The sequence below is a fragment of the Ischnura elegans genome, unplaced genomic scaffold (genome assembly GCF_921293095.1).
Source record: "Ischnura elegans unplaced genomic scaffold, ioIscEleg1.1, whole genome shotgun sequence".
NCBI lineage: Eukaryota > Metazoa > Arthropoda > Insecta > Odonata > Coenagrionidae > Ischnura > Ischnura elegans.
This window is the reverse complement of record NW_025791691.1, coordinates 198,242-220,414: the sequence shown is the minus strand read 5'-3', so window position 1 is coordinate 220,414 and position 22,173 is coordinate 198,242. Positions and strand designations below refer to the sequence as shown.

Here is a 22,173-nt window from a genome sequence, read left to right as displayed (position 1 = left end):
ATTTTAATACATTTACTCGGTGATTCAACCTTAAGGTTGTTCAGGAAAAGTGAGGGTAGAATTCACCGCGATCGCACCGGCCAACTCGCACTTCGAGGATTTTGTTTGGGGGTATCCGCAGGCTTCAACTTGGATTTGAACCCGGGACTCCTCGATACGAAACCAAGCGATCTACCCACAGTGTTGATAAGCTCCCATATTTTTTAATTAAAATGGTCCAATTTCCGAAATCATTTTCCAAAATGTAATCCTCGAAAACTTGATAACTGAGTTTCAAGGAACCGTCCGGCGTTTTCCGATTCATACATTATAAGTTGCAGCGAGAAAACTCTAAAATAAACCGAATAAATCAATAATAGACAAACGAAATTCGCTCTACCCTGATGAGGGGCACTGCTGTCATGAGTCTGTCTTTATTCTTTGCGAGCACGTTCATTTTTTAACCAAATAATATAAGGATTAATATTTACATCTTCAAGAAAACTGATTGAAGAGTTACAATCTCAAATACATTGTCAGCCTGAAATCAAATAGGTAATTTAATTACAGAGAATTCATACCCAAAATTTTTCTATAAAAATACAGCCTTCAAACTCCATGTAACAGAGGTTCAAGTTATCGTAGGGAGGTTTTCAATTTTTATACTAACAATTTAAAAATAGGAAACCCTCGAGAAAAAATGAATTAATTAATATATATAAACAAAATAATAATAAAGGGTTACTGGTAGGGCTACCAAAGGTCACTGTGAGTACAACTGTATTTTTCACCAAATGTGATATGGGATTGATATTATTATCTTGACGAGGGATTTTGTTAATGATATATAATCTCAATTACCATGGGAACCATGAAAAGTTGATTAACAGTTTACTTGAAGATAATTAATCCGTGAAAACTTTTCACCAAAATATAATCTTCGAATGCTAGATAACTGAGGTTCAAAGTACCATCCGGTGTTTTGCAATTCTTTCATTTATAATTCATAACAAGTAAAATCTCTTAAATAATTTCGAGTGCATTCATACTTTTACCAAATGATGTATTGGATTAATATCGTTATCTCAAAGGAAACCGATTGATCAGCTATAATCTCAAATACAATGACATGGCAACCGCTGACATCAGATAGACATATTAATTCCAGGGAAGTAATCCCCGAAATATATAATTAGCAAAATATAGTCTTCGAATTCCTGATAACAGAGTTTCAAGATACAATTCGGCGTTTCGCAATTTTTATACTTAAAATTTGCTTATATGAAGCACTCAAGAAAAACTGAATTTATCAATGCTAAAAAAAAAAAAACAAATTCACGCGGCTATCTATAGTCTTTGCGGGTACGACCATATTTTTTACCAAATGTGACACTGGATTAATCTAATTATCATGATTAAGATCGATTTGATTAATTATTTATATCTCAATTACAATGGGACCCATGAAAAGCAGATAAACAGAGTACTTAATGAGAATTAATTCGTGAAATACCTCCACCAAAATGTAATCTTCGATCGCGTGATTACTGAGTTTTAAGATACCGTTCGAAGTTTTGCAATTTCCGTAGATAATTATCTGGGTAAATTTTCGTATATATATATATATATATATGTAAATAATTTGTCTTACTCCTCATTCCTTATTCGTATTTGGTGAACTCACAGTGATAGTTCTACTTCAGACATGAAAACCTTGTTAGTAGCTGTTGTCTTGATCATCTGTGCCCATGTACAGGTATTTACCACATTTTCCTTCTTCTTATAATAGTGTTCATTGAATTTTATGTCAAAATATTATTTGCAGAACCAGACGATCTTTATTATGTTTTTGAATCCCAGCTAAACCCTTACCTGATACTGCAAAGGAAAATAGATTTGCTGCCTAGAATTTGCTAGCAACGATAATTCTTCCATCCATTTTCGCCAATTACTGGTTGATCGAGTTAACTTTCAATCTAGGCCAGCAAATAGTCAATGTAAATCATCTGCAAATGGACACAAGTTTTCCTTTGTCCTTGTTGGACCAACAAATGGATACAAATATGCACAGAGCAGAAGACTTGAATATATAATAGAAAAATCTATCATAAACGTTTTTTATATGAAATACTAACATTCTTTTCCAATCAATTTATTTTACTAACGACGCTTTTTGTTTTCTAACATAGCATAGTCAATACTTGAATAATGCAACTAAATTTGTAAATCGTTTAATAAATGCAGAGGATAATTTTGTCTATGTCGTGTAATAACAATTATAAGAATTTTCACCAAATCCTGCCTCGATGCATACATTATATTCAACTCCAAAGACTTCGATGCCACATTTATAAGCGTCTAAAAAGGGATTTGATATTCTCTTCACAGGCATTTGACGTTCAACGACTTCGTTCTATCGACAGACAATCGCAAGCGGTATACGCAAAGAAAAACATCCGGTTGAGGGGACTGGAGCATGGTAAAGCCTACTTTATAATTTTATATTTCATCCCCCATAATACCTCAAACCTTGCACCAATCGTGGTGAAATGTGCGTTTGAATTCTGATAATCGTAAAACCTTCAGTATTGAACTTAGAGGAAAATAGCTTTAAAAGGTATTTATTTATTTATTAGGTGACATGCAGCACGAATTTTCAGGAAGCAAGGCTGTATTCATAAATGGTATTGCAAACCAAACATTGGTTAAGAGCAAACCTCCATTCCTTACTATATCAAGTTAGTTATCTTACCTCCCTAAGGTAATCGTATCCTTCTTGATCTGTCCTATACAAGTGGAACGAAACCCTTGGGGCGGGCTCGCGGGTTACACTCCTAGGGCAGGGTCTATAAGCGCGAGCTTTTCACCTCTGCGCCCAGAAGGGGGGAGGACAGAAAGGAAAAAAGGATTGGAGGCATCGCCGCGATGAGAGCCCGACGATACCTCCAGGGAAAGGACGGGGGAGGAAGGGCGGGGACGAGGAGTCCCGCACCGTCACAAAGGCGGGCGGGCCCTACTATTAGCGAAACCAAGCAATACGCTATATATTCTACCAATTCTAGTAGATTTTCCTATAAGGAAGAAAAATATATCGATCGAATCGGTAGATATCTGTCCTATACAGGGGCGCAGCTAGGAATTAAGGCTAGGGGGATTTCAGGCGCAAAACACTGGGGTGTCTGAGGGTGTGGAATACTCGCCAGGGTAAGCGGGTGGTGCTGAGACCCTCCTCTAGAAAATTTTTCAGATAAATGGTTAAAAATGGTAAGTTTTACGGCCTTCTGAGGGATATTTTTTTATTGATATTTACACTTTTCTATAAGTAATATTAATCCAATTAAGTGAAATGTATTAAACTTAAAAATTTTCTTAGCTCTGGGGTGGGGGAGGGGGTTATCCCCCAAAATCCCCCCTCGCTGCGCCACTGGTCCTATAGATACTTGTCCCAAGGTATTCCTCTGAGGACTTTTCCATGAACTTTTACTTCCTTTTCGTTTCCCACGTAACTGCTGCCCACCGTAAGAATTTTATAAAACTCCTTTATCAATTTAACTCCTCTTTCAGCAGTATCATTTTCAATAATCAAAATTTAGATTTGAAGAACAAATCACTGCTATTAATTCCATTTTGGCTATAAATAGAGATAAATATAGCATTCAAGGCTATATTGCCGAAGTCTAACGTTTATCTAGAGAATTTTATGCTTTAACGACGGGTGAGAATAATCAACAAATATCGAGATATGCAACCCGCAAGCCACCCAAATTGTCTGACTGGGGTGGCGCGCGTTCACTCTCGGTGCGATATCTCGGGAACCAAAGGACCGAAATGAAAGAAATTTGAGGTGATACTCTGGAGTGGTCTAACAAGTCGTTGTAGAAGACAAAAAAGGGATATAATAATCCGAGAATGACATCATCTTCATTTATGTCCGGAAAACACCCAAAAATACCAAAATTTCAAACCTTTAAGCGTGATGCGGCACGTGCTCTCGTGATATCCACGATAAAAACTTCAAATGTTACAAGGTGTCCCTCTACGACCCATAGTGAGTGCAATAGACACTCCATCTCATAAACTCGCCTAATATTTGGCCCATCAACTCTTACCGTTCTCCGGTCAGACGTCTACGCATGTGAAGAAATCCGCTCACTTCATTGAGATTATAAAAAAGGCCAAAATAAGCAAGGATGATATTTTAGTAAGTTTCGATGTAGTATCTCTCTTCACAAACATCCCAATTGGTGAAGCCGTGGAGATAATCAAGACATTCACAAGTGACGGCCTGCCAGAAGACATCCCAAAGATGGTGGAATTTTTCCTGAGAAACTCCTACTTCACGTGGAACGGAAGATTTTACAGGCAAATAAATGGTGCTGCAATAGGGTCCCCACTCTCCCCGGTAATCGCCAATCTTTTCATGGAAGATTTTGAACGGAAAGCCTTGCAGTCCTTCAACAAAAAGCTAAAACTCTGTGTGAGGTACGTAGATGACACATTTGTGATATGGCCCCACGGAAAAGATGAACTTCAGAAGTTCTTGCACCACCTGAAAGCACAAAATGCTGCCATAACATTTACCATGGAGACGGAAACGGACAACCGCCTACCTTTTCTAGACGTACTGGTCGAGAAGAAAGGAGATGGGACTTGGGGGCACTCCGTTTTTCGTAAAAAGACCCGCACGGACCGATATCTCCATGCAGACTCCCATCACCACCCACAACAGAAATTCGGAGTAATTAAAACATTGTTCCACCGAGCATGCTCCCTCTTAGACGCTGCCTCCATCGAAAAAGAAAAGCGACATTTAATGGAAACTTTCCAGATGAACAGCTTCCGATGAGAAAATATCTTGAAGATTTTCCACGAAATGGAACGTAAGCAGTCGCTGATGGCCCCCGAAAAGGATTAATGAAGAGAGCCCTACTACAGAAAAGTCGAGAGCTCACGCTATCCTACCTTACGTCGCCGGTACCACGGAAAAGATCGCGAGAGCCCTCCAGTAACACAACATCATGACCAGATTCAAATGCGTCACCAAGATGTCGAATATCCTCGTCAACACGAAAGAACACCACCCTAAAGACATTGTGGAGGAGTATACCAGATTAAATGCAGCTGCGGTGATTCCTACATCGGCCAAACATCACGAGCACTGAAATGCCGAGTCCAAGAGCACAGAAGGGCCGTAAAAAATAGAAATTTCACCCAGTCAGCGGTGGCGGAACACCAATGGAGTGGACCGACACACAATATTGACTTTGACAACGCGACTCTATTGAACAAAGAAGGCCGCTACTACCCGAGAATAATCAGGGAGGCAGTTGAAATAGCCAAAACAACAAAGAACTTAAACCGTGAAGGTGGCTACAATCTCGCCAGCACGTGGAAAAGGGTCTTCAAAGATCCTGACCAATCAGGGCATACCTCCACAAAAAAGGCGGCAAACGGGGTGTATATAATGAATAACTTTCTACATAAAGGCCTTCTATTCAAACTCAATCAACTAAAATTCCCCCTTCCTGACATTATATTCATTAATACCTTCTCAAAAGGCAATTCTTAGTCGCCGAAACCAAACCTCATTCATCCCTAAGGCCAATGGAGGCAGGTGTTCCGCAAGGATCGATACTTAGTCCGCTGCTATACACACTATACGTAAACGACATGCCACACACATCAAACACTTCACTACACATGTACGCTGATGACACCGCTATAGCAGCGACGTCACGGCGGGGAGACACCAACATAAACAAACTCAACACTCACTTAAAGACTCATCAACAAATGGACAAATACATGGAAAATAAAAATCAACGCCACCAAAAGTACACATATAAACTTTTCACAAAGACGCAAATTTACACCACAGACATCACCCTTCATAAACAAAACTCGAATACCAAGAGCGCCCACCCACAAATTCCTAGGAGCTCTGCTAGACGAAAAGCTGTCCTACAAACCTCACTTACGCTACTGTACCGGCAAGGCTGTAGGAGTTAGACAGGCAATTGCCGCACTATGCTCCAAAACCTCACCTTTCTCCCACAACAGCAGAGTCAAACTGTACACATCCACCATTAGACCCACCCTTCTATACGGCTGCGAGATATTTGCACTATCGCAAACTATAAGACGTAAATTGGAAATATTCCAAAAGCAAATCCCTACGCCTACCCCTTAACCTAACCAGATTTGTCCAAATAGCAGACGTGCTGACAACACGCAAGCTTCCCAACGTAAATCAGTTTATTTCTAAACTAGCAAACAATTTCAAGTCCAGGCTCGGGGTAACCCAAAACACATCACTCACAGACATATGGGATTATGATCCAGCAATCCCCACCACATACAAACTGCCTCAACAAATAACTCGGCTATGAGTATATCCTATGTCTTCCTTTCTTGTAGATATAGTCACTATCGTTAAAAGGTATTATAAATGTCTCAATGTAAGAAGGTATTACAATTGTCTATTTCCTAGTACAAAGTGTTCAAATAAAAATTAACGTAAAAAAATGTTTAAAAAAACAAATGAAAAAACGATCAAAAAAGAAATGATAAAAAATGAAAATAAAGCATACAAAAATGATTTAAAAAATAATAAAATACTTAAAAAGAATGGAAAAAAATAATAACAATAACAAAAAAATTATATCAACAAAAAAAGAAATATGTACATCAAAAGAATAAAAAAAACATGTAATCAATCAAAAAATACATATTATTCAAAGAAACGAATAATGGAAAATAAATATTAAAATAATAAATATAATGTATCATTAATACTATTGCCAAATTGTAAATATATTAATACTCCAATGTAAGCTTTATTCCAAACGTAATCAAACATATTGTCAATTTAACGAATTTAAAAAAATATATATATTATCCTAAAATTAATATGAATATTTGAAACAAAACAATACACCCACAAAATAAACAAATGCGCAAAAAAATCGTACAAATATTATCTGGCTGGTTAGGGTGAACTGGTTTCGCCGGGACAGCGGGAACGCGCCTGCGGCGCATCACTTAATGCGTGAGCGTCGACACTTCAGTGGACCTGAGGAAGCCAAACTGGAACGTTGGCGAAATATTGTCCTACAAAATGGATAAACGCGGAATAATACCCGGAAAAATCACTAAATATCACCATAATCTCCGCGGAAGGCTACTGGGAAAGATTAAGATTTCATACCAAAACTGGCAAATTGCACCAACTATAACTTTGCGTCTCCCATCCAAAGGACATTGGCAAGACGTGTTCGGTTGGACAATCTTTGCCTTTGGTTCTCACATCCAATATTTTAGTTCTCACATCGTATCATTCTTGATGGCGCATACAAACCTCCCCGCCAAAAAGGGTTTAGGGTGTAACATCCAAACCTGTTCTCTCAGTGCTTTGTTCTTTTTCGCATTGTATTCCTGAAACACTTATTCAGTTTTATTCATGGAGTACTGTACATAGTCCAATGTCTGCGAATCATAGCATGGCTATTTATTCTCCATTCATCTTGATTCCTTGATCTAATAAATGCAATGTTTTGAGGCGTTACTTGATGGAACTCCTTAATGACCGGTTTCTATACAGCGTATCAACTTCTGGCCAGAAGGTGAAACCCGTCGATTGTGAATAAATTATAATGGAACTAGTAGAGTTTTATTGTTTCCTGACAGCCTTGTTCTTAAAATTTCACTCATCGCTTCCTACATATTTTGATAAGTGCAAGTGATAGGCAAGACAACAGCTAGGAAGTTTGGGGCTGGTTTCGTCTAAGGAGAGAGTTCATTCAGAAGGCCATCAATTTAGATAAATAATTTAGGTGAAATAGATTTCTCGGGATTTCTCTCGACATTTTTCGGGTTTCCTGCCGGTTGAGAGTGTCCATTTTATTTATTATTTTATCCTTGTGTAAGGGTCTTCCTATTGGATGGCGCCGATTTTCGGCCTCCGATGACTTCATAGTTTTCAGCATTGGCCCCCAAGTATCGCTCAACGCGAGACTGCTGTTGTTATTGTAATAACGGCATTTTGGGGAAAATCGTTGTATTTTAATTTTTTTTTTTTTTTGAAAATATCCAGGAAAGATGCTATTTATAGTTTTGGGAAGGAAAACACGCGTGTAATATTGATACGGATTGGCTACTTTTAGCCGGGTATCATAATTAGCTCTTAGAATAAAAATGAAAAAACAGGGTACGCAATTCATTTTCCATTATTGTTTACTTTTTCCCCTGCCTGAAACTTATTTATCCAGTTAATTTACACGGTAGAACATTTTAGCACTTACAAAATCAAAAAAATCCAAATGTCCAAAATCAACGTGGTTTACTAACCAATAGTATAACTATGAGTATATATTCATACACACTGATTAAAAATTGTGCCTTTGCTATCAGCATTCTAATATGTGTATTATCATATTTCAGGGCACGAAAAAGCCCAGCCAAAGATTGCTGGTGGTTTTACAGCTACATTGGGGCAAATTCCATTCCAGGTTTCTGTGGACTCTGATACGTCAGTATTCTGTGGAGGCGTAATCATTCATCCTTCATATGTGGTAACAGCGGCTCAATGTGCAGTAGGGTGAGTCGAATTTTGTGAAAATGTCAAGAAGAAATTACTTGAAAAGGGTTGATTCCCGTAGTAGCATCGATTTTGCCGTAGAGGCAATTCTAACCTTGGAGATAATTTACCATGCAGCGTTGCTATAACTCCTCATATATCTTACAGTATTATATAGAATACATACGAATGACTTAAAGTTTGACGATAGCCCCAGTTTTCGTAGGTAAGTGAGATAATCGCAAATTTAGATGAAACTGTGGCACTCAAAAAATGAAGAAAGACCACTAGGCCATATAAAAAACAATCCTGACCATTTAACCAATCACATTGCCTTACTGAAGCTGTCAGAGGAGTTCCACTTAAATGGTATTTTTTACTTTGACGTGTACGCTCACAGATAACAATTCCAAGGCAGGGTATATACGAGATAAGAAAAAACTTATAAACAGATTGTATCAAACCAAATACGAGTTTCAGAGTAGCACAAAATTATCGTGTAAATTCGATTTTTTACTGCATTCAATGAGGATATTGCTTTCTGTAAATTTGGAATTCATGGCAGCGATTTCATTTGAAAATTTTATTTCACTTGTGAATTTTTCAGGGGGAAGCTGTTCACCATCTACGCGGGCGTTGTAAAGCTTCGCGGGGATGAGAGCTCGCGAGTTGTTGTACAATCTGTAGAGGCCATTATTCACGATGGATTCGATCCAAACGCAGTAGCCAATGATATTGCCTTGCTGAAGCTGTCACAGCAACTCCATTTTAATGGTATGTATAAGTAGTAACTTTATAAAGTTAATAACTACGAAAGCTGAGAGATTTATTTACGCAAACCAGGTTCCTGAGATCCCATTGCAATTGTACCGAGGGTCATCGGACTAACTAGTTCAGGAACCTGGACAGCGTAGCCCGGAAAGACAAAGGTCAGTGGTTCGATTCCCGATCCAGGGGAATTTTTCATCACAGCAATTTATTTGAGTATATTATCTCATTATCCACGGAGGATATGATTCAGAGAACTATCCAATGATATTGCCTTTCTGAAGCTGTCAGAGAAACTCCGCTTTAATGGTATGTATAAGAAGAAGATAACTCCGAAAACTGAGTAATTCTTATATATGTGTGATTTCCAAAATACGCGCTTTTTCTTAACTATACAAATTAACACCTACTCTATGCAATTATCTACTATAAAGGTATCTTAAGTTTAAAGACAACAATTGTGTAATTGTGAGCCATTTAAATAATAATTACATATGAAATCAACAATTTGAGGCGAGATTTTAAGGAAAACCACGACGTAATACGAAATATGCAAAGGATGTAGTATATGTCCACTTTAATATTGACTCAAACTTTACTGTTATATGTATGAATGCATCGAAACTAGTTCACGATTATTATTCGTCGTATCATTCGTCATATGCTAAATCCCGTGGTATGGAACGTTGTCGCAAGATAGTTTTCAACCGTTAGTTGATGAAAGGAACTTTACCATTCAAAAAATTTTCATCTCTTTCCAGACTACATTTCTCCGGCTCTGCTTCCAACAAATGACGATACATACGTCAACGAACCAGCGTGGCTTAGTGGATGGGGTTCTTCTTATGCGGGTAAGTCTATTCCTCGTTCTACGAGGGTCGTTCAATAGTCCTTAGAATCTCAGAGAAATTGCTCTCTTAGTGTAAAAAAATATTGTCAACCAGAAAGCAGCATACGTGACAAGTCAATTGTTAAAGTGTCAACCGTATCCATACTTTCATTGCTCTTCCCGATTGCAGTGAACAACTTTAATTTGTTTTTAAAAATAGATAAAAGAGGATTTCGTGCGATGATCAAACACTCGTTCGTGAAAGAGTTAACTCTGAAAAGGAAATCAAAACCAGCAGGGCTATTCAGTAACTGTTTACGCGGTCGCGAAGACGAAAGATTTCGTGACGGGATCGCGAAAATTACATTGTTGCTATTCTGTAAGCCATTTCGAACATTCCGCCACGTAAGTTTCGTGCTTCAGTTTACGCGACGAGAGTTGTCAACGAAAACTCAGTTAGGCTCAGTCAACCCATTCAGGCTGTGCTTCCTTTTTCTTAGGAACGGTAGTAAGAAAGTGATATTTTTAGGTGTGCTGATGACTTTAGTTGCTGCAAATTTGCTACCTATATAATATTATAGCGTGATTGATTTTTAAGAATCCAAAATTATGAGGTATATACTCCTTCACTTGACTTTGTACATAATTTAAAAATTCCCAAGGTATCTCTTACATTGAAACCACTACAAAATGAAGAATTTGAATTTATTCAATAAAAATATGAACTTAATGTCACTTCTATTCTAAAAAGTTAAGTGTACTTATATACGTTAGCGACAAATGTTGAGACGCATTTCGTCAGTACCATAACTCTTAAATGTTAATGCCAGGACACAAATTGTGAAAATTGAAGTCAGGGTTACAACGTAACGATAGGCAGTCCGTTGTAAATAGATTCTTATTTTTATCTATTTTGAGGGGTTTAGTTCTTCACCTTATTTTCCGTCTTCTTAGCACCCTGTTACCAGCTCTTATCCCGTAAAGTTATCCTTTCTTATCTACAGTCTTCCAATAATTAAGCAAACTATTTTTAGGACATCGCTTGCGGTCATAGGCGGATCCAGGGGGGGGGGCACGGGGGCACGTGCCCCCCCCAGACCCTCAAAAATATGCAAGATTTTTAATACGGTCCCATTATCATTGCGTTCGTTTTGTATTACGAGGTATCCTTGTGCCCCTCCCAGAACAAAATCCTGGATAAAGCCTTGCTTGTGCCCCTCCCAGAAAAAAATCCTGGATCCGCCCCTGCTTGCGGTTGATAATAATTTTCAAAACATTTTACCACACTCATGAGGACTTTTTACATTACTATTTTCATTGCTTATAACTAATTATCCGGCCAATTCTGCGATAAACGATATGACGAAACTGACTACTTCAATTCAAATACTTGTATTATCATTAAAATGGGTCCATCAAAGCAAAGGCATACCTAAAATCTGGCATAAGCAAATGCATAATAACGCCAAATTCCTCTCATTTACAAGTTTTTATCCCAACTACTCACTGTAATCTTAGGTGGTTAATCGCATACATATTTCCAACGCACTCACCTTCAACATTAATATACACGTTGAGCTCTCACTTATATTTAAAAGTGTACAACATACTTTTCATTAATCAACGTTATAATTCATAATAGCATTGCATTTACCAGCTGAATCTCGCTCTATTTTTGTTTGTCGAGGACAATTGCATGCCCATTTTCTCTGATTGGCTCGCAGTGACGTATTGCAGGAAAACTTCGGGTTTCTTCGACTTCCCCACTACCGCGGAGGGGAAGGCACGAAAATGTTTTCGTGAAGCCTACTGAATAGCAAATTACGCGTCTTCGAATGTTTACGCGGCGTAACCACGTAAACGGAATCTTTCGTCTTCGCGACCAAGTAAAGAGTTACTGAATAGCCCTGCAGGCTGCATTAAGTTTATCGCACATCTATGTTTGTGTTGCAACTCTTTGGGTTAATTTCGGTTGGGGTGGAACATCGCGAAAAAATGCGATTAAAAATATGCACTTTTGGCCATTTGGCTCTATGCTCTTGCCCTCCATAACACCCCTTTTTATATATTATAGTATTCTACCGATTAAGGTGCCCACCACAGGAACAGAATTGTATGTGTACTGGTGCCGAAAATGGTTTCAGGGCCTCCAAAAACCGCCGGAATTTCAGAATATAGATTAAGAAAATGAGCTCGATTTGAGTTTTCCCCGCGTTGTATCTACGCACAAATGCTGTCTCATTTGTGGATATACCGCTACAAATTACCTCCATCCTGTTACCGTAGAAGCTAGATTGCAGGTGAAAGAAGGTTGATCATTCCTTTCAAAAATGTGGTGTGTAAGGATTATCTACATGATAAGCGGTTTTTACCTATGAAATTACCACTTTCCGTATCTATTGCATAATTATTTCCTTGCATGTATCTAAAATTAGTCTATTTGTGGACAAAGTGGCATATTTATCTAACCGCAGTTTGACGGTGAAACATTGTGACTTGAATTTTCCAGACAACTGATTGTCCGCGAACTTTTACTGGTTTGCCTTGGGACCAAGTAATTGAGTAACGTCGACGAGAAATTCGGATGTTAGGTCAGTTAGTCAAGGGCTGATAGTTTTTCTGCTCAAGCTTCAAACCGGACACATGAACAGTACTAGTTCCCCTTTGTAACCATTCCCTATTTTTACCCTTGATGGATTATGGTTCATATGCCCGGACCTTTTTTGGCCAATCAAAAATGATGCCGATTCTCTAAAATCAATCTTGCAATCGGCATATCCAATGAAAAGTTTCATGAAAAAGTGTGACATTTTGGATTCTGGATAGAGGCTTTCGGGATGTTGTGTCATATTTAGAAGATGATTTAGAGTTCAGTGTGCTGATGCCGAAGTTGAAAGGCAAGCGAGCTCAGTTAACGACTTAAGAATTGAATCAATTGTGATTCGTGGCTAAATTAAGACGGGTAGGTAATTTTTATTTAGAATATACTTACAGCAAATGGCATCGTATGAGGCAGCATATTGACATATTGCTGTGATTGTGGTAATGGAAATAGAAGAATACGGTGTTGCGCTCATATAGCAGCAGCAATTTATTATTTGTCCAAGGGGCAGTACCAAGATAAAATCGAAAGACCGGCCGTGATTTTAACTAGAATTGTTTTGACGGCCATTATAATAACAAGCATCAATGACAAATAACCTTTGATGATGGGGGCGACGAACAACCTTTCTAGACCAATTTTCATTGACATCCTGGAGTCAATATAAAAATATATAGTGAAAATTCACCGAAAATTCATCTGTTTGGCTAGATACTGTTCACCAGATTTTTTTTTATTTGTATGCCAACTGGAAAAAAGTTGAAACCCATTATTTTTTTTATTTCAGCAAACAGCTATAATTAACTTATGATTAAATCCCAATGGTTTAGCATAGGTGAAGTAATTTCAATAAATTTATTACTGATAGGGAGGATATTGAGGAAGTTCAATAAATTATCATGGGGCGTTTATTACGGTAAAATCAAACCAATTCTAACGTTTGAAAGGAGTGACGGAGGGGGTTGTAGGCCGGGAAATTCTTTTTAGTATACTCGGGTGTTTTCAAGGGCAGAGAAGCCATTTTCGGAACCAGTATACATACAATTCTGATCCTGTGGAGGGCGCCTTAATCGGTATAATACTATAATATATCAAAAGGGGTGTTATGGAGGGCCAGAGCATAGAGGCAAATGGCCAAAATCGCATATTTTCAATCGCATTTTTTCGCGATGTTCCACCACCTAAAAATTATTTTTTCAATACGTCAGCCGAAAGGTTTTAAAAAACACCTCCATAAAACGTTTTTTCTTTTTGGCCCTCGCAAACATATTTTATAAAAACATGCGTTAGAAATTTTCAAATCAACGCAATATCATCTTGTCCCGCTCAAAGTTCTTGAAAACAATTGGAAATCTGCTCCATTAAATAAGGTTTCAAATGCCGCAAACAACATCAAAAAATATGCCTTTTTGACCGAGATATTAAAAAAAGAGTGAAAATCGTATTTTCGATCTAGCCGGCCCTGGTGGGCCTCTAGCAGGTTGGAAATGTGGGGAGGTTTGTCCAATTTGATCCTAAATTGCATACCCCAAGTACGGGAAAAATCCCGGAGGGGGGACTTTTCACCCTCTTTATCCGGCTGTGCCCTTTAAAATAAGGTCTTGCGGCTGAAAAACGAATCGAAGGCAGTGATAGACGAAACGAAGTGCGTTAATATGTAAGACCACAGGCTTATCGCAGTGCGCAATTTCTTTAATTTTGCACGATAATTTTGGTGTGAAAAAAACCTCGTCAAGATCGCTGCCACATTTGGCCACAGTCAGTGGCGTAACTATGGGGTGGGGGGGGGGGAAAGAGGGGATATTTCCCCCCACCCCAAAGCCTTAGAGAAATCAAAAAAATATTCCAAAATCTTGTCTGGATTTGATTTATAAAATCTGCACCTGCTTAAAGTTAAAATTTAAGTGCCAAAATAATGTAAAATGCATTTTCAGGCATTTTTTTTCAAATATTTTCTCGAACTCCCCGTTTCCTGGGGGTAGTAACCCCCACTAACCCCACTCACCCCCCTAAAGCCCTCTCATCCCCCATAAAGCCCTCTTATCTCCCCCAAAGAATTTTCCTAGTTACGCCACTGGTCACAGTGTAGAATAAATGAAATCGTGTCGTCAACGCTGAGGCTGTTTTGGCGCCTTTCAGCCGCAATCCTCAGGATTTTCCGCGTCGATACACAACTTTTGATGAAGTATGGGCTCATCCCTACACTTCAAAGACAAAATAACCGGTGAAAAATGTAATTTTTAAGATGAAAGTGCTCCGAAACAGGCGAAAATGGTGAAATGGGCCATTAGGGTCATGGTAACGATATTTTGTGATGCATGCAGAATAATCCACATCGATTACGGGGTAAAGGAAAAAACGATAACAAAAGAGTATTATAAATTGCTATTGGACCGGTTAATGACAGAAATCAAGAAAAGCGTCCTTATTTGGAGCAGAAAACGTTCTTTCTTCAGCAAGACAATGTACGGTTGTTCATCTGTTTAGTTACAATAGCCAAAATTACGGAATTAAAGTTTCAATCATTAAAAAATTCAGCGCATTTACTAGATTTTATCTCCAATAACTTTTTACTATTTCAAAATCTGAATAAATAGCTTACAGGCAAAGTTTTATGTCTAAAGAAGAGGTCATTACCCAAATTATTGCCTATTTTGAGGCTATCTAAAAGCTCTACTTTTTGACGGCTTAAAATTGTTGTAAAAACGCGTGAAAAAATTTATAGAGCTAGAAGGAGAGTAAATTGGAAATACTAATTAAAAAATACACAATATAATTTTTTTATACCTTTTTCGAATGTAAGGTTAATTTCGTTAGATGAGTAAATTATTCAGGAACTAGAGCGAGCTATCAGCAATAAGAATACATTAAATTTCGAACATAAAAATTGTTTCTAAAGCTCAATTGTCATGGAAAAATCTACAACAATGGAGTAAATATATTTTTCAGGGGAACATGTATATCATAGCGGAGTAACGGACATATTGAGCGACAATAGTTTCGGCAGCAGTTCATTACCGCCAGTTAGCCACGCTAATCAGTAGATACTAAAGAATGCGACATTACAACCATCCAAGTAGTCCTCCGCCTTTAAGCTTAGCGAATTCATATTAAATGCACCCTGATTTCCTGCATCGGTAACGAATGATAATAAATAGAATTAAGATATTCAGTTTGAATGTAAAGTGATTAAATTATATTTTATAGGTGGATCAGAATCTGAGGTACTGCAGTATGCTCCTGTGACTGTAATATCCAATGATGATTGCAGAAGTGTCTACGGAAGCAGTATTACAGACGGCATTATTTGCACACGCGGTGATTCGGGTCAAGGAGGATGCGATGTAAGAACATCAATTTTACCTTCAAAATTTTGCAATGGAATAAAAATGTAATTGCAGTAAAGCCTACCTTACAAGGTAGGAAAGTCTTAGAGAGATCCTTCCATTTTTTTGTTTTTATATATTTTAATATATTTCTGGGCAGGGGGGTAATGCAGGGCTGCTGCCTTTCACCCACCCTATTTAATATATAGAGGAGATGGTCATCAAAACCATGAAAAGTTAAAAAGGGATAGTGATAGGAGGACATGAGATAAAATTCATCAGGTTGTCCGAGGACATGGGGATTCTTGCCGACTACAAACGGGCACTTCAAAGAATAATACGATTCAGAGGAAGGAATGAAATAAAATGATGTGGACACGAAAGTTATGAGAGTAAATGATGGCGGAAACGTGAATGCTGTGATCAATGAGGAAAAGATACAGTAAGTCAGAAGGAAGATAGATATTTAGGAAGCGTGCCGACTGAAGACTGGAGGAGTGAGAGAGATAAAGACGAGAATAGCTATGGTAAAGATAGCATTTAATAAGAATAGAAGAAGGTACTATGTAGCAGTATGAATTTAGGGACGAGGAAGATAATAGTGAAATGCTACGAGTTGAGTGTTGCGTTATATGGATGTTAAACGCGGACCTTGGGAAGAAGAGATAGGAAAAGGAACAACGCTTTTGAAATGTTGGTGTGGAAAATATGAGAGAGAGTGAAGTGGGTCCCTGAAGTGAGGAATAAGAAGGTGCTGGGGAGAGTTGGAGAGGAAAGGACATTATTAAAAACTGTAATGAAGAGAAAGAGCAATTGGATCTGGCATATTTTAAGAGGGAAGGGGATTTTAAATACAGCAATCGAGGGAAAAGTGGAAAGAGAAAAGAAAAGAGGAGGAAGAAGGCTGAAGATAGCAGTCGCATTAAGGTAATGAAGAAGCTATAGGGAAACCACAATGGAGGTCTCAGACAGAATGAGGTGGACACCACTTTGGTGTTTGGGACCTGCCAGCGAAGGGCAATTGATGATGATATTTTAAAATTGTCAAACCAGAACATTACTTCGCTTTTTTATTTACACAGATATATAGGAGACAATTATTTTTAAATATTTACGTTTTAAGGGCATGTAATGAAACAATAAAAGGATCTGTTTTATTTTTTGTGTACATTTGAAATATTTTTCCTTCTCAGATAGAATTTTTTTTCCTTTCTACTTTAGGGTGATGGTGGTGGACCACTTTATAAGGATTTCAACAGAGAAGGTCCCAATCTTTTGATTGGATTATTATCATTTGGGAACGCGAAGGGATGTGACGTTGGACCAGATGGTTACACGAGAGTAAGTTACCACAGAGAATGGATTCTAAGCCATGTGAACTGAATAACATGAAGTTTGAGGCTATACACGTTGAAACTGTATGATTCAGTGAAATAAACAAGCTTTGTATATTCCACAGACTTTTCGCAATTGGTATTTTTAAACCTACCATTTGATTCCATATGTAATACCTCTAGAGAAAATTTCCCTTGACCGAGAATCGATCCAAAGACCGACTTTCATAGTTCGGCTAAGCTTAGCATGGCTCGGATCCCCAGTTCGGCTTTTCTGGCCACAGCGCACACCACTTCGCTGTCCAGGTTCCCTCATTGGTGGAGCAACTTTACCGAGGCATACGATGCTAGATGTCAAAAATAAAAGGTAAATGGTTCGATTTCCGGTGCTGGTGAATTTTCTTCCATAGCAATCAATGTGACCCTAATCAGTCTTTATTTATGAGTTCAAGAAAATAAAAATTATTCATATCTTGACGTCAAATGTGCACTCAAAAAAAGGATTGGATGAGACATCCAGTTTTAATTGGATAAGTGAAAGTTGGATGCAGTATCCACTGCAACAGACACGGCAGCCAAAGCGATTAGGTGGTATATCTAATTAAATTGGACAATCATAACTTGGTTGTAGTGTCCAAGTGTTGGTCCCCACACCAATCTCGAACATATCCCTCATCCAATAGTTGGATCCCACAGCCAACTCGATGGATAAGGCGACTATTATCGCTTGTGCGTCAGTCATCACTATAGCGACGGTCTCCCAAACAGTTCTTATAAGAAACAACTCGTAAGTGAACATGTTTGGCGTGCTTTGTGGTAAGTAAATAGCTTTTAAGTTTGCTCTTGCAAGTGAGAAAATATTGCCATTCAATGCCAATTTTAATACTTTTCTTATATCTTAGAGCACTTTAATACGAGAAGATGACCAAGCTAAGGATTTTCTTGATGCTTTGGGCCTGGACCTTCTCCAGGAAAAATTTACCGGTAAGCTTGCCTATTGTGTTTCGTTATTATGCGTAACTCTTATTTTATTTCACCATTCAAGATTTTATCTTGGGGGTTGATATTATCCTTAGGTTGGATATTGTATTTTTCAGCCCATACGTTTTTCCGAAAATACTTCCGGTCAATTTTAATGACTACATATGAACTATACATTTCGTTACTAAATAGATGAATGCATTTTAACTTAATACATGTGTATTACAACATCACTTTTACTGAATGAAATGTTTGTATTCTCATTTAATCCATTGATGAAAAGTTTCAAGTAGTTTTCCATTAGATTTCAATTTCAATTGGATTGGATTGCAATTTCATGCACACCGGATAACCTGAGTTCCACTGTACAAGTATAAATGCAGATACTTATGCACTAATTATGCGAAGGACACTAACCTAAATGCATATAATATCAAAGTGTAAAAGCAGACACTAGCTTTTTCCAGAGACCTCTTTATTCATTTCATATCACAATTTCTTTTTCTCCTCTCCTTCCTTCCAGGTCATATTTAAAATGCTTCCCTCTCAACAATTCCCTCTCTCTTTTCAACGACTCATTGGCAACAATCCAAACATAAACATCAAATAAATAATAGAAATCAAAACATAAACATAATATCAAACGTTACAATGCGTATGAACTGCAATGTAGAGCTGTGTATCACGAAATTTAGAACTCAAATCGATGACATATAGACCTATAACAATAGTATCCATATTGCAAGGTGTAACATACCACAGAATTTTTAAAATAATTTTTCTCCTGATCTAGCTATTCTTGATGTTTACATGTCAAGAAGTTACGGCTGATTTATGTACTGTATAAATAGCTTAAGTTATGAGTAGGAAGTAGCTTCCTTTTCATGTAAAACGTTGGTAACTAATTGCAAAAGAGTATAACGAATAATCATAAAGGCAAGTTTAATTATGTAAATTTTTTATATACTTATTCCAGTACCTTAGTGGAAGATTGTGAGGTGTTGATGGACACTGTGAACTTATAGGAAAATTCCCCGTGAGTTTGTGTCAGCTTGCCTTGAGGTGCCTTGGGTGAAGAGGAAGTTCACTCGTTACCGAAGTGGAAAATGTGTTGCAGTTGGTTTCGACGATTTCAGCCTTCCTGAATTTGGAAAAGTGGACAGAATAATTGCCAACGAAAATGATTGAGTGTTTCGTCTACGAAGCTTTGTACACCTTGGATTTCGACAAATTTTTGATGTTTATGAAGTTCTTGAAACCATTATAGTAAACTCCATCAATGTCGAAAACTTAAAATCTTTTCAGCCAGTAATTTATGTGAGAATGCCGGACTATAGCAGCAGAATTGTATGCAGCCTTCAGATATTGTGTAAAAAAAAATTTTCAACTGAAAGTTTGTTTCTTCTTAAAATGTTGCTTCATTTTTTAATAAATACGTTTTATAAAAGACCACTGCTTTCTTATATCATTTAACCTATTTGCATTATCTATGGCATTCAATTCCACATGATAGTGATCCGAGGTGAGGAAGTCTTCAAGGTAACAAGTCGCAGTGAAAATTATGAACCCCAAAATTTACTGGAAATAAATATTTTATTTAAAAAATGCATTTTCTAACTCTAATGTTCGTCGGAAGTGGCGGAAATATACCACGAAAGGATAATGTTACTTTCAAATGGTGACACTATTAATATTAATATCCATTGAAATATTACCCATTCATTAAACGCTACGGCAACAATTTTGCAAGGTTGTGGCATCCAATATAGATTTACAGAAGACCCAACGACGCTGGCTGCGGTATCCAAAGAGTTGGTTGTCACAACCATCTCTTATACAGCCATTTAAAATGGCTTCCTCATCCAACTAAATAGATGAGGCCATAGCAACCATTAAAATTGGATGTGGGATCCAACTCTTGGATACCGCAACCAATTTTTTCTTTCATTGTAACAGTTAAAAAATATACATTTTCAGACTATTAGTGCAATGGAGCGCACAATATTTTCAGTGAGTTCATCTTAAGCCAAAACAAACAAACTGGATGGTTTGCCCACGCTAGAGTATGCCACGTATAACTGTCCATGTGAAAAACACGGTGTACCCAAATCAAAGCCGCAAACAGATATCGTTTGGCCTTGAGACTTTTTTGACTGTCATTGCGTAAGCCAATCTATTGGGAAAATGAAGCCTTTTGAATTCCATTGGTACATCTGTCGAAATTATATTAGGAATTCAAAGCATGTTTTCCTTAGCACTTATCATTCAAAATGATCGACAATGTTTTTCAAAAATTTTAGTGGCTTAACGCGTGCCATGGCAGAGCCGTAGTGGGTTCAAATTACGAAGCATATTTAACTGGAGATCCAACTTTGTTGTAAACGCTGCGATGGCCTGCCTGGAAAATCCAATTAATTCAAAAACCCAGGTGGATAATTTAAAGCTTCGCTGGTATCGCAAACTGTATCGATAGAAGAGATATCAAACACATAAACAATACCGACGGTCCAAGGGGAAATAAACCAAAAACGATAAAAATTCAGCTTTTTTTGATGTTTTCTTTAATCACCGCAAATTACTTTCATTCCTCTCCAGGGCCTCATTGGCCCTGGAGAGGAATGAAAAATAGTTTACAGCATATTCTCAGTTATATTGAACATGCACACAAAATTTCATAGGAATCGCTTCAGCCGTTTCGGAGGAGTTTGGAAACAAAAAACCGTGGCACAAGAATTTTATGTATATAAGAGATTTTGTAAGGACTGTGACGTTGTTCCTAAGTGAAACACTTTTCTTTCTATTGATTATTACTGTAGCCAATCCAGTCTATTGTCATACTTCACAGGCTGTTTTGAAATCAAAAATGTGTTACTGATGATTCTGGTATTGTACTTCATGGTTATCATTTAAATGAAATGATCAATCGTACCATGACGGCCGAGCACTACTGTGCACAAGGAGAAGGAAACATGGATGTGCAAATCTTTGAATTACTTCCGCCTGATGTGATCACAATTGTACAATTTGCAGCGATGTTTTCCTAGTGGTTCCTCTCCATTCCGCTGAGCTGCATTCCGATCGCTTTTTTTGCTCACTGGCATTGATGAGCAAAGTCGGTGATGTCGATAACCGTTCACCATTCACCCAAATGATCCAATCGTCAATGGTCGATCGCGGGTCAATATAGTGATTGATAAAGGACTGACTGACAACGACAGTGATCAATCTAAAGCTTCGTGTACAATGGAGACTGAAAGTCTCCAGTTTGAGTCTCGTGAATCGAGTCTTTGAGTGGACATGGGAATGAGACAACTCTCGCAGATAACGTTCGAAAATTCTCGGAAACTTCCATTGTCGCCAGTGATATCGATAACCGTTCACCATTTGTTCGCCTGCTCGAATAAGTAGGTGATGGTTCATTAGTAAGGGTGGCTGATGGATGAGTGTACGGTGCAGGCACAACAATGTACTATACATTATATAGTTATGTATTTGTCATGTGGAAAACCAGCGATAAGGTGAACGCTATACGTGTAAGTGAGAGGTAGCTAACTTCCATCGCTTCACGTTTCCCTGATCACGGAGATATGATTCATATCCTCTAGGTAATGATAGAAACCGACGGAATACCATAGAAGATAGAAGGAGAGATACAAATTTCCGAGTTGTGAACACGCTCGTCCACTAGGGAAGATTAAAAATGTAAGATTTTGTTTTCCGGTATGTAACAAATTAAATTTTCGTACCTATTAGGAGATATCGTCCGTCGTTATGCAATC

General features: G+C 37.9%; 1 protein-coding gene across 1 annotated transcript; it reads left to right on the top strand.

The window, feature by feature from the left end:
* The first annotated feature begins 1,627 nt into the window (after positions 1–1,627).
* LOC124173507 (brachyurin-like) lies at positions 1,628–17,539 on the top strand. Its single transcript, XM_046552954.1, has 7 exons — positions 1,628–1,735; positions 2,368–2,458; positions 8,419–8,575; positions 9,162–9,328; positions 10,084–10,173; positions 15,961–16,097; positions 17,301–17,539. The coding sequence occupies exons 1-7, from the start codon at positions 1,685–1,687 to the stop codon at positions 17,460–17,462; spliced, it is 855 nt and encodes a 284-aa protein (XP_046408910.1). The 5' UTR covers positions 1,628–1,684; the 3' UTR covers positions 17,463–17,539.
* The last annotated feature ends 4,634 nt before the right edge of the window (positions 17,540–22,173 follow it).